The sequence below is a fragment of the Polistes canadensis genome, unplaced genomic scaffold (genome assembly GCF_001313835.1).
Source record: "Polistes canadensis isolate GaletaPanama2010 unplaced genomic scaffold, ASM131383v1 scaffold_81, whole genome shotgun sequence".
In the NCBI taxonomy this organism is placed as follows: Eukaryota; Metazoa; Arthropoda; class Insecta; order Hymenoptera; family Vespidae; genus Polistes; species Polistes canadensis.
In genome coordinates, this window is record NW_014569628.1 from 562,541 (window position 1) to 575,437 (window position 12,897).

Below are 12,897 nucleotides of genomic sequence, written 5' to 3' on the forward strand. Positions count from 1 at the left end.
AATTGAAATGATAAAAAAAAAAAGAAATAGAATGGAAGAAAAAACAATAAATTTTGTCTACCGCTAATCGTATTTTTGAACATTATTATTATTATCAACGATCTTAAAATCATAAAATCATAATCACGTTTGGATGTAACGAATTTTTCTATGATAATGAAAGTCGCTGTTTATAAAATCGGCGGACGTGGCGAAAATCCATTTTTCGCGTCGAAAGAGATATATAAGGAATAATATAATAATATAATATAATATATTATATTATTTTAATGAAAATTATTTTAATTAAATATATTATATTATATTATCATATCGATAAAATTGTTTAACTCTTGATGGATTTTTCATCGCGTTCCGCGCTTGCAGATCTTCAATTAATTAAATTGAGCCAAGTTATGCGTAAACCTAACAACAACCCTTTGATCATCTGAAATTGAATAAATTTAATTTTGAAGATTTTTAATTAAAACAATATGAGAGTTAGCTTCACTTTTATATTATACGATATTTAATTAAATTTTATTTCTTCTTCTTCTTCTTCTTCTTCTTCTTGAAAAATATTTTGTCAGATGTTTAAGTTCGACAATGATTAATATAATTAATTATTGTTGAAAATTTGTCTATAGAATATTTTCAACCTAAAACGAAATAACTGTTATTAATAATCCTACTACAATGTAAGATTTGTTCTTATGGTTGATAATTTTGTGACGAAGAAAAAAGAAATAAAGATTACAGATTCGTATGATCTACAATATGTTTAATTAATTTAAAAATCATTTTAAAGGGTTGACAAATTGTTTGCATAACTTGACCCAAATTTGTAAATTCTCATGGTCGCAATAATAATTGTATCGCGTTACACGCACACATCGTGAGAAAAAAAAAAAGGGAAAAATAGATAACTGCCTGAATCGAATAAGATGAAGATGAGAATGAAAAATAATGAGAACGATGACGATTGAAAAAAAAAAAAAAATAATAAAATTGAAGAATAATTCACGTTAGTTTGTTGGATAAAATAAGGAGAGAATAACGTCCTATATTTGTTGTACGTCACGTCAATTTTGATGTCAATGTCGTCCTTCGTCGCTCATATACATACGTATATAAAAAGCGTATAATATTTTATACTGACAAAATTGGTAATTAATAAGATTTTAAATATGGTTTAATTAAAATAATGCATACATACACACACATACATATATATTATGTAATATAAATGAATACATAGCTGCGCGCAAAAAAAAAAGGAAATCAAGATAAGAAGAAATAAAAAAGCAAAAAAAAAAGAAAAGTGAAGAAAGAGTACAAGGGGCGACATCTGTCGATCATTTCGCGAATCTTTGGAGAACCATATTTAAATTTGAACGAAAAATAATTTAGAAAATAATATCATTCGCATTGATATTTTGTTTTCTTTTTTTTTGGTTTAAATTAATCAATATCACGCATTCGAATATTCGCGAATAGATCGCAAGCAATAGAAGTGGCTAAAGAAAAATATGTTATAACGTAAAAAATACTTTTCTTTTCTCTTAACATTAAGATCAATGCTAGAAAGCTGATACGATATAACGATGCGAAAAAAATAAGGATAGAAAGACATATCCATTCATTACTTACATTAACAATTAGGTTTCGAATACTTTTTCCTTTCCTTCCTGTCTTCCTCTTCCTTCTCCTCTTTCCTCGACTATTAAATCCTTGTAAATGAAAGCGCCAGAAATTGTCGCAGAAAGTCTTTTCTACCATTTTGAAAACACGCGTCTTTCACTTTGTCCATTATTTCAATGCACATATTATTAATTAAACACGGATAATATACATATATATATATACATCAGAGAAAATCCTATGTATATATATATATTAATAAATTGTATACACGAGAGATTACATAAATAATAATCTTACGTTTTGTAGTTACGAACACGATAAAATGAAATTTGTTGAGAAAGAGACAAAACACTATTGTCGTTTTTACAATCGATCATTATTATAATTAGAAGTAAAGACAACAAAAATAAGATATAAAAGAATCGTTGCAGTCAGAATGAAAAAAAAAACATCACTAGCAAAGTATGAAAGATATTAATATACGCAGAGTTGAGAAACGTTTTAGATAACCGATAACGACAATCTGTAATCTATGTACCTTTTAAGTATCTTCAAAATCACTATTTTATTTAAAAGAAAAAAAAGACAAAAGAAAAAAAAAAGATAAACCAAAATCGAAAGCTTTCCTTCGAAATCCGACTAAAACGGAAATTTAAATTCCACGATTGCAAATTTAAAATAAGAAAAACAATGAACAAAAGCGCGCGAAAAAAAGCGACGATCGTGACGATAGGATTTTAAAAAAATGAGCGCGAAATTTCAAATTGGTACCAATGATGATGGTACATTTAAAAAAGCGCACGCATGTTATATCAATTCAGCTTCATGTCCTGACCACAAGGATGAAATAATCGTGTACAAAGATAATTAATCTTTTACTTAGTTAAACGGAAACAAAGTGAAAAAATTACTCGTTAATAATGCAATTGAAAATTTGTAAACAAACAAACAAAAAATGAAAGAAATGCAATATTCTTAAAATCAGTTCTGACTTTATCTAATCGAGATGCTGGTCGTCTCTATCTATGTTCTTTCAAACAACACACACAAGGCGCTAAATGAAATAGAGAAAAAAAAAACTTAGTTTCGCAAGAATCTAATCCCTTTTAAAATATGGTACAATAATATTATAATTATATTAAACATTCTATCATTTTTTGAATATATTAAACATTTTTTTCATACTCCACTTTGTGCCTAATTCACTTTATTATACATACGCATTATCAAAATGTGTCCTGGCTAATATAACGTTCTATTTACATACATACATACATAAATATATGTATAAATAATCTACAGGACTGGCCTGTGATATCCTGAAATACATTTAAGCGTATCCCAAAGATTATTCTGGATTATCCTAAATTAATGCGTCATAATAAAAAAGAAATAAAAAGGATAAATAGTACTTAACAACGATAAATGGAAGCTTGTTATTAGGCATATATATTTTCATTTTTTGGCAAGATTTAAATTATTTTCGAATGGACAGATTAATTATCCACGAAAGAATAAGAAGATGTCCAATATTTCTTTGAAAATTATTCGAAGAGCTAAATATATCATTTGCGTTAGATGTAATCTTGTACGATCATATGTATCATATTATAATTGTGAATGCGATTAAGCGAAATTACGGTTGAAAGTTGAGAAAGATTTGTCATTTATGTCAGATAAAAATTTCGTAATAAATCATATATGTTCACTATACCTTTTTCTATTTATCATTTTTTATATCAGTACGAGTCATATATTTCTATTACCGTTAATTGGACCTTATTAATCATGTCAATTACAATAAAACATCAGAGTTTTTATCGTATTAAAAATATTCTTTTAAAAATTATAATTATTCATAATGTAAGAAGAAAATAATCTACATATAATATTTACATTGTAGTTAAACAACTTATGTATTGCATAAAATTCAATACTTATAAAGGTACAGCTAATGTTTTCATACTGGCTACTAATTCATCGTATAATTCCTTATATTCTGGATGTTCTTTAATAAGTACCATGAGGCTACCACGCTTTACACCCATAGCGATACCAATATCCTGTCTCGAAGGAGTATAACAGTATGGAATATCTTTATCCTCGCACACGACTGGTAAATGGCACATTATTTCTATTGGAAATACGTCTCCAGCAAAAATAACTATTCTACAAAATTAAAACAAAAATATTATGCAATTATAGTAATTCATAATATAAAGCTTACTGTTTTGTTTACCCTTTTTCTCCTTTACGTATGTGTTTCTGCACATCTTTTAATCCATTACGCAGATATGTTTTATGTTTGGATGCTATAATAAAATATATCACAAATAAAAATTGTATTATTGAAATAGTTAATGATGATAGAAAGTAACATTGAAATTACCTTTTTTTATACATTTGTAGATTTTTTTAGCTAGTTTTTTAGATGCCATTGGTTTAGCAATGGTATTAACGTATTTCAACTTATCTTCGTAAGTTAATTCTCCTCCTTCTTGTAAATTTTCGTCTACTTCCATTTTAACAATTGTTTCATTCATATTTTCACAAAAATTAGTTGTTTCTACAATAATAATTTATATCTTTCTATAAACACGTGTTTATATTAACATGTGCGTTTATACTAGTGTAGAAAATGAAAACTAACGCATAAATTGACTGAAGAGACATCTGTGATTAAACACACTCTATGTGTGGCGGTAAATACAAAAATATTTATTTCAAAATTAAAAGTAAAATCTTTTCTCGTAAAAAATTTAATCATCTTAAATTATATAAAGTAAAGATTCTAAACAATTTAAGAATTCCTTATTGATTTCACAAAATGTAAGAGTGATTTAAGATTTGTTATAATAAAATATAAATACGTTAATTAATTCTTAAAAATACTCCTTAGGCTTCATTATTTTTACCTCTTTTAGAAGTAAAATTATAAGATATATAAGACCATAGAATGGATTTCATTAATCATATTAATTCGTTAAGAATTTAATTAATCCATTAATCGGTGAGAACACAAACAGAAATGAAACGAAAAAAGTAAAAATATTCTAGAAATTAACAATATAACGTATTTCTATTTCTTGGTACTTACAGATAAAAACTGACACCTAATATTTATGTATGTATGCATTGTCAGCTTTATATAAATATCTTGCTAAAGTATTGTTATCACGTAAGAGGTAACTAATGACTAATAACGATTAATTAGTATTGCGTTATTTATGTTGATTACGGAAAAAATAAATATAATAAATTAGTAGAGATAACAGAAATTGGCGACTATATATTGTCATGCACGAATGGTATTCCGACCAGTTTGTTTTGAATTTAAAATAATTCTATATTATCATGTCTCGTGTCACGACAATTCTTTTTGTCCTCGCAATTTGCGTAGCAAGTAAGTTTTAAAAAACATAGATTAATGATATTTATATCAATTATTAGACTAATTTTTATAATAATACAGTTGTCATCTGCTCACCTTATTGCGGACCAAATCAGATTAGTGTCAGATGTAAAAACACCTGTCCAGTAACTTGCAAAACTTATCCCAATCGTACAAAAATCTGTCCTCATGTAAGTAAATTTTGGTTTTAGTTCAATTATAAATGTTTTTCATGCGAATTTAATTAGTTTTTGTCATTTAATTTATTCGATTATTTTTAATTGTAGATTTGCGTAGCAGGATGTGATTGCATTGAAGGATATGTATTAGACACTGATAATAATATGTGCGTCTCACCCGATGATTGTTAATTTTTGAGGATAATAATAAATGTTCATGAAATATTTCGTATAAACGTTTAATTAGGCTGATATGATTAGCCTGAAATAATATAGATTTACGTTTAAAATAAAAAAAAAAACAATGTCAATATTTTTATTCTAACATGGACCGTTCTTGTGACATTTTGGGTTGTTCAAATTTCACTTTCGAAGTAAATAATCCACATAATCAATAATAAATTCACATTCCACTATATTGTCTACTATAATATTCTTTATTAATTAGACGTTGATCACAACGTTGATATATATATGTATATATACATATGTATATTTAATATCTGCTTCTTTTTCGAAATACAAAAAATAAATATAATACGTTTAAGAATTTAACTTGTACCATCGGAGTTCAAATTAATTGGATTCCTTTAAGAGAATCGAGTTAATTCGACTCAATTATTCTGTTCGATTTATATTTTTTACTTTTTTACTTTTTCCTTCTTCTTCTAATTTCTTAAGCGTGAGATCTTTAGTTTTTTAAATCTATATTAATATAGCGTATAAGAATTATTCATCCAATTATTGACAAGTTTCAAAAGTATCCTTTACAATGCTCTGTTCTCTTTACCCTATATATTTATTTTATTTATTTATTTATTATTCTTCTTTTTTTCATCGAATTACAAAAAATTATTTACACCCTTTTAATTTACCTCTTTAAATAGAAACATAAATTATAATTCTATATTTGTAGATAATATGAAAACTTTCTATCGAATTATATCTTTTTATTGAGCAATGCAAAGGCGATTTTTAAAAATACTGATTAATCTTTTATCTAAATATATACGAGTATAACATCAAGTCTTATCATTTATAAATGTATATTTTTTTTCTTTTTACTTTTTTTATTTTTTATTTTTTATTAAATTTTGGAAGTAGCGAGTAGGTCGTTTAATTCTATGATCAAGCTTAGAAAATGGCTATTAATAATTCTGAACGGCTGAAAATTCATACGTTCACCGATATCGATAGTTATTAAATTCTAATCGATAAATTCTAATCTACAGTAAATTATGATCTATACAGCAAACGGAGAACATTATCAATTACCATCATTATCATTATCATTATCATTATCATTATCATTATCATTATCATTAACACTATCGTTATCATTCCTATCATCATTATTATATTAATGTAGAACTTACGGCGCAACTTTTTTATATAACACAAATTGTTACTACGAAACTACAGTATTTTAAAAAATATTTCTATGTTAAAAAAAAAAAGAANTATATATAATAAACTAGAATTCTACAATCGAACGACCTCTCCACTGACATCCTAGAAAAAGACTTGTTTAAACATTATATCCTAGTAAATATCACAACCTGAAACTACAACTATTGTCATTATTCACAATGAAAAATGATAGATATATTAGTATTAGTGAACTAATAGATCATTTAATAGAAAAAAGAGATTCGTCGATGAAATGTAAAAAGAAATATAAAACAAATGAAAATAAAATGAGACATAGATAACAAAAAATATTTAAGAATCATCGCTATCACTTTCTGGACGTTCACGTGGTTCCTCTTCTACAGGAGGATTATCAACGTTTCTTTCAGGATTGAACCATCTGTTAACGAACCACCAATGAACCGACAATCTACTGTGATTGCATTCGGCTCTTTCACATCTGCCAAGAAATTGACAAATCCTAGCTAGGTTTTGATTTCTTATGCAAGAATCATCACACGTATGTTGGCGTTCAGTTGAACGATTAACGGGACAAACAGAAGCTGATGAAGTAGAAGGATTGTAAGAGGTGGAGGCAAATATCGATCTGATATTCGCTGAAGTTCCAGCTTCTGTAGATCCTCCCGATGATGTTGAAGCAGCGTTACCGTCAGCAGAATTACCATTGGGTGCTGATCCAGAACACGATCGATCAATTCTACCAATGTGAATTGTCGCATAAAGTGGATTATTTACGGACGAACCAATTCTATTGATCCAATCGACGTATCTTCCAACTTGCATCGATGAACTCGAGCTAGGCATTGTCTTGTTTCGGCAAACACAACCGGCAGGATTTCTGTGATGAGAATCTTTACACCTGGAAGATGATTCAGTGGAACGGTTGCTACCACTAACAGATAGTTTCGCGTAATCACCACGACAAAAAGGACATCTGCAGTTTCGAGATAACTGATATATGTATTGTCTTGCAGAATTGGCAGAATCTTGATAACGAAGTTTATTATGTAAACTCTGACAGTGATGGCAGACATATCTCGAATCCATGTGTCTACAGTAAGGACAAGAACAGTGATAACCCAATGGATAAGCTGATCGTCTGCTAGATGCATATGCGAGATTTTCGCTAGAAAAACAATTTCTACCGAGTCTTCCCAAGCGACTTTGACAAAATTGATTACCTATCCTAGAGGAATCTAAGTAAACGTGTCGAGGTTGATCGTATTGATTGAAATTTCTCGACTCGATCTCGTTTAAGAAATTACCACCAGAGATCAGATTCAACATTTGATATTTAAAACGAGAATAAGCTCGATTACGACAGGAAGATCGATCGTCGATTCTCTCGTAGATATGATCGTCCGTAGGATTTGGATTATTTGGATTATTAACAAGATCGTTACGGCCAACTTCAATGTTATTTTCACCTTCGTTTTCTTCCTCGTCGTCGTCGTTGTCCAATCTTTCATAAATATTCTCTTCCGGTTCTTGATGTTGCCGTGCTCTGTTATAATTCCTAACAAGATCAACAGGATTTTGATAATTGGGATTAAGATTAGGATGTACTTGAGCCACACCAGCAGCTGCCCGATTTTGAAAATTACGACCAACGCGAGCAGCATTCTGATAAGCCTCATCTCTTTCTTGATTTCTATTCAAGTTCATAACTACTACAGCCAATTCACCGTTCTCGTATCTTTGACAAACGCAACGAGCTCCTTGACAAGCGTGACTACCAGCACGATATTGCTGAGGAAGATTCTGATCTGCATTTTGCACACCGCTGGGCTCGGCTTCTCGTGATGGTTCAGACACGTCGGCAATCGAGTCTGCATTTTGTTCTGTCACGTGCCCAGCGGATTGCAGACCTCACATTGTCGTAGCAGGTGCCATTGGTTTATCAATTATTGCAACACCGGCGTAACTACGACCAATTCCCATACATGTTGGTAAAGTTGTCCAACTATCAGTTCTTGGTGAATAAACTTCAACAGATGCTAAACTCGATAAACCATCGTCACCACCAACTACGTACAATAGGCCATTCAAAGCTACCACACCTTGAATAAATTATCCAAGTTAATATTTATTTTATCATTCCGATAGAGAATTTATTTATGATATTACTCACCAGCGTTTCGTCTACAATGTGCCATGTCGCTTATTGGAGACCACTGATTGGTTTCTGGATTAAAAGCTTCTACGCTTTTTCTTATTAGTGGACCATCGTGTCCACCAACTGCATATAAAATTCCTTCCAACACACCTACACCGGCTCCACTACGTCGAGCAGACATTTCAGGTACTGGTTTCCATTGATCTTTATCTGGATTATAACACTCTACGCTAGATAAACATTGCCGTGATGCTCCATCATATCCACCAACCTGGCATCATTTGTATATATCATGTAATCGAAAAGTATTCTATCTCATAAATTTTTACACATGAATAAAAATTAATAACTTACAGCATAAAGAAGACCTTTCACAACACCAACACCAACACTACTTCTACGTGTTGACATTGGTGCTATTATTCTCCATTCGTGACTATTTGGATCGTATACTTCGGCAGAATTTAATCCGGTAGAACCATCAAAACCACCAACCTATAAATATTAAGAAATTCTCTTTTCCATTTGTATTTGTAAATTTTTATTTAAAAAAAGAAAACTTACAGCATAAATGCAATTACCAAGGACTGCAACACCAAGAGTTGATCTTCTCGCAGACATTTCTGGACAAGGTGACCACTGATCAGTAGCTGCATCATAAATATCTACAGTACGTACTCTTAAAGAACCATTAAAACCTCCTACAGCATAAACTCGATCACCGAGCACAGATAATCCTATTACAAATAAATAGAATATATTTTGAATCAAATTAAATATAATTGATTTTTTATTATTATGATGATAATTACCAGCTCTGCAACGTCTTGTTGGTAATTCAGACACCTGGTACCATCTTTCTTCTTTAAAATCATAACATTCGACACTTCTAATAGCTTTGGGAGCTTGACCACCAACTACCAGTAATACCTTTGGTAAGCCACGTGGTTGTCTTGGTTTTGTACGTGGTGTTTTAAATAATGATTTTTGTTCACCCTTCAATAAATGATATTTCAAAGCTTCTATTAGAAAATCTTTACCTAAAAAAGTATATTATTTAATAAAATGTTTTAGTGTGTATAATATAAAGGATAATTTTATGTTGTTGACTTACATTGTAAATTAGCTTTAAGGAGGGGTTCTTCTTCAACACGTTGTACAAGATACTCTTGAGAAAGTAATGGTAAACGAACATGTTCCATTAACTGAGCTAAATGTGCTTGTCGTGTATCCAAGTCATTATGGACCCACGAAATTACACATTCAAAGACCTTTTCTTCGGATGGAACCATTAAACGATCACTGCAGATTAATTTTGCAACTTGTTGCGGAGACAAGGTTAAAAATTCATCTCCATCGACGACCTCTCTGTTAAAAATATTTCAATTATTGAAACACAATGAAAATATTATTAATATTTAATATAAGTAATTATATTGAAATGTACACAATTGTTAAAGATATTTATTCTTACGAGAAATGTTGTTCTATGTAACTATCAGCGTGTGCCAATAATTCTAAACATCCGTGAAGATCTGCGAATGCACGAATTCCAAGACAATTGGATGGATGTAATTGTGCTTGTAAAAAGTCACAACAAGCATCCCGTACATCAGTTAATTGTAAAAGATTAGCTGCTGGAAGTAATACTTGTACAATATCCTCCGTGACATGAACTTCAGCAGAATATACATAGTCGACTAATAATTCTAACGCAGAGTAATCAACTCCTTGCAATGTAATTCTTTCCTGATCTCGTTCTTCAAAACTCGTAAACATAGCATAGAAGTAAGGACTACAAGCAGCAAGGACCATTTTGTGCGCTGGAACTTCCATTCCTCCATCCGCTACCAAGATTACATCACATAATAGATTTTTTCTAAAAATAAAAATTGTATTTAACATTTCAAGTAGTATATATAAAATTAAATCTTTATTAGATAGTCAAGTTATAATATTTACTTGCGCATTTCATTGATTACTTCAAATGCACGGTTGGTATGGTGATGATTTCTGTACGGTGGTTTGTCCCTACAGCCTTCTCGAGGGACATGTTTTTGAGAACTCTCATCCAAAGAATTTTGACTAGCATATCGTAATAACAGACAGCTGAAAGATAAACTAATAAGTGTGTTTATCTGAAATAAAAGAAATTATTACTTAAACTATTAATTATTACCTGCCCTTATTTTCAAAACCATCGTTAGAACTATTGCCAGCATTTTGTGCTTGATTTTGGCCTGCAGATTCCATATCAAAAATAATTTTAAATAAACCTAATTGTTCTTAACTAAATATTAATTTAAACCGAAGAGATAACCATCGAGGTGATGATCGTCTTTGTAATACGATTTATCATTTAATCTGTCAATCGTTACCACATTTTATTGCCCTTTGAACAATATAGAAAAAAAAAACTCAATGATATCACTTAGTTCATAATAAAAATTCGGTTTGATTAATGTCACTTAGGAACAACGTTAAACAATATTAATTTTCACACGTATAAATATAAAATAAATAATATTTAGCATTGTTCAAATAATTATAATATCGACTAAACAACTTATTGTTTTAATTAAACTTGATTCCAATTCATCGTTGTCATTATCAAAACATTGTAAATGCTATACACCACTATACAACAATGAACTTCCATTTTGTGTGTTGCTATGTGTATAACGAACACTCCATATCTAAAGTTTGTGAGAAAACAAAACGAGAAATTTGTTTGGTAATAATTATTTCATAGAGGATACCTTTCTTACCTACGTAAGATAATATATTTTTTGTTGTTGTTGCGGTTCTATGCCAACTTTTTTGTGCTGAAATTTCAAATTGATATAATCCGTCGATAATGTCGCATCGAAATCGTTTATTTCGACGATAGGCAACTGTGTATCGATCGATAAGATCAAATATACTACGGATTCCTAATCTCAACGCAAAATAACAAATATAATATTAAAAAAAAAAAAAAAAAACGAATATATATGAAATATATATTCTCTATAGAAAAAAAACAAAAATAATTAATACTTCCTTTAACGAAGAAAAGAAAATAGAAGAATATCAGTAACATAATATTAAGAGTACAACATAAAAAATCAAGAAAAAATAAAAATAAAATTATATATTGTTGAATTTAAAAAGAATTATCTATACGAGTAATAGACAATAAAGAAAATTTGTCAATTAATAATAACAATAACAATAATAATAATAATATATGTCAAAATAGATTTAACGAGAAGATATTGCGCAGGATGGAATAAAAGATGATAGGAGTAGGGAATTTGGTTTTTAATCCATAGGTGTGGATAGGGGTGGTGATGGTGATGTTGGTGGTGGCGGTGTTAGTGGTGGTGGTTATGATAGTAGTAGTAGTAATAGTAATAGTAGTAGTATGAGTTTGACGAGTTCTGCGCGTTAAAGCGTCTAGGGTGCGGCGCTCCCGTCGATGGTTCCTCCTACATCGTCGTCGTCGTTGTTGTCGTTGTCGTCGTCGTCGTCGTCGTTGAACATTCATCCCTTCCTCGGCGTGAGATGCCCCTTCCTGTCGACGCGTCGAGTTGCGTCGGTGTCGGCGGGGTGGCGGCAGCCAGGCGCACGAGGAGGAGGCTCGAAACTGTTCGTTTCCTCTAGTGGCTCTCGTGTGCTCGCGTGACACGTGCGTGAAGGAAAAGACAAGCCAGGTTTTGTGTTTGGTGGTGAAAAATTCGACGACTCACGTTAACACACCCCCGCTTACGCCGTTGACCCCCCCTCACCACCGCCCCCCCCACCGCATTATCGTGTATTTCGTTTTTTTTTTCTTTTGCCTTTCGTCGACGAACGTGCGTTAACACTACCACCCCCCACTGTACTTTCTGTTTTTTCTTTTTATTTTTCTTTTTCTTTTTCTTCTTCTTCTTCTATTTTGCGTCGAGAAAGATCAGAAACAAAAAGGACAGACGCGCACGCACGCACGCACGAAAGGCAAAAAAATAGAAAATGAGGAAAAATTAAAGGACAACGTCGATCGATCGATCCTGCCTTCTTCTTCTACCGAAGAGATTCGTCTTATTACGTGTGGGAGACACCATATATACATATATATATATATGTATGTATATGTATATATATATATATATATATATATATATATATATATATAT

At 30.6% G+C, this 12,897-nt stretch overlaps 3 protein-coding genes and 1 long non-coding RNA gene across 6 annotated transcripts in view; 2 read left to right on the forward strand and 2 right to left on the reverse strand.

The window, feature by feature from the left end:
• Positions 1-684: 684 nt before the first annotated feature.
• Positions 685-4,270, reverse strand: LOC106786766 (H/ACA ribonucleoprotein complex subunit 2-like protein). Its single transcript, XM_014748527.1, has 3 exons — positions 4,013-4,270; positions 3,863-3,935; positions 685-3,792 (listed from the first exon to the last, which is right to left on the reverse strand). Exons 1-3 carry the CDS (start codon positions 4,164-4,166, stop codon positions 3,561-3,563), a joined length of 459 nt encoding a protein of 152 aa, XP_014604013.1. The 5' UTR covers positions 4,167-4,270; the 3' UTR covers positions 685-3,560.
• A 634-nt stretch (positions 4,271-4,904) lies between these two features.
• LOC106786767 (chymotrypsin inhibitor) lies at positions 4,905-5,563 on the forward strand. The gene is made up of 3 exons (XM_014748528.1): positions 4,905-5,026; positions 5,096-5,205; positions 5,302-5,563. The coding sequence occupies exons 1-3, from the start codon at positions 4,978-4,980 to the stop codon at positions 5,383-5,385; spliced, it is 243 nt and encodes an 80-aa protein (XP_014604014.1). The 5' UTR covers positions 4,905-4,977; the 3' UTR covers positions 5,386-5,563.
• Positions 5,564-8,471: 2,908 nt separating this feature from the next.
• Positions 8,472-11,427, reverse strand: LOC106786768 (ring canal kelch homolog). The gene is made up of 9 exons (XM_014748529.1): positions 10,920-11,427; positions 10,703-10,849; positions 10,215-10,619; positions 9,855-10,108; positions 9,553-9,780; positions 9,305-9,477; positions 9,095-9,235; positions 8,756-9,011; positions 8,472-8,684 (listed from the first exon to the last, which is right to left on the reverse strand). Exons 1-9 carry the CDS (start codon positions 10,991-10,993, stop codon positions 8,494-8,496), a joined length of 1,869 nt encoding a protein of 622 aa, XP_014604015.1. The 5' UTR covers positions 10,994-11,427; the 3' UTR covers positions 8,472-8,493.
• Positions 11,428-12,181: 754 nt separating this feature from the next.
• The window catches only part of LOC106786770, a 7,028-nt gene continuing 6,312 nt past the window's right edge, over positions 12,182-12,897 (forward strand). The window contains exon 1 of one of the 3 annotated variants that reach the window (XR_001381690.1): positions 12,182-12,845. This is a non-coding gene — a long non-coding RNA (uncharacterized LOC106786770). The remainder of the gene's footprint in view (positions 12,846-12,897) is intronic. The other 2 variants (XR_001381691.1, XR_001381692.1) reach the window with 2 other exon arrangements.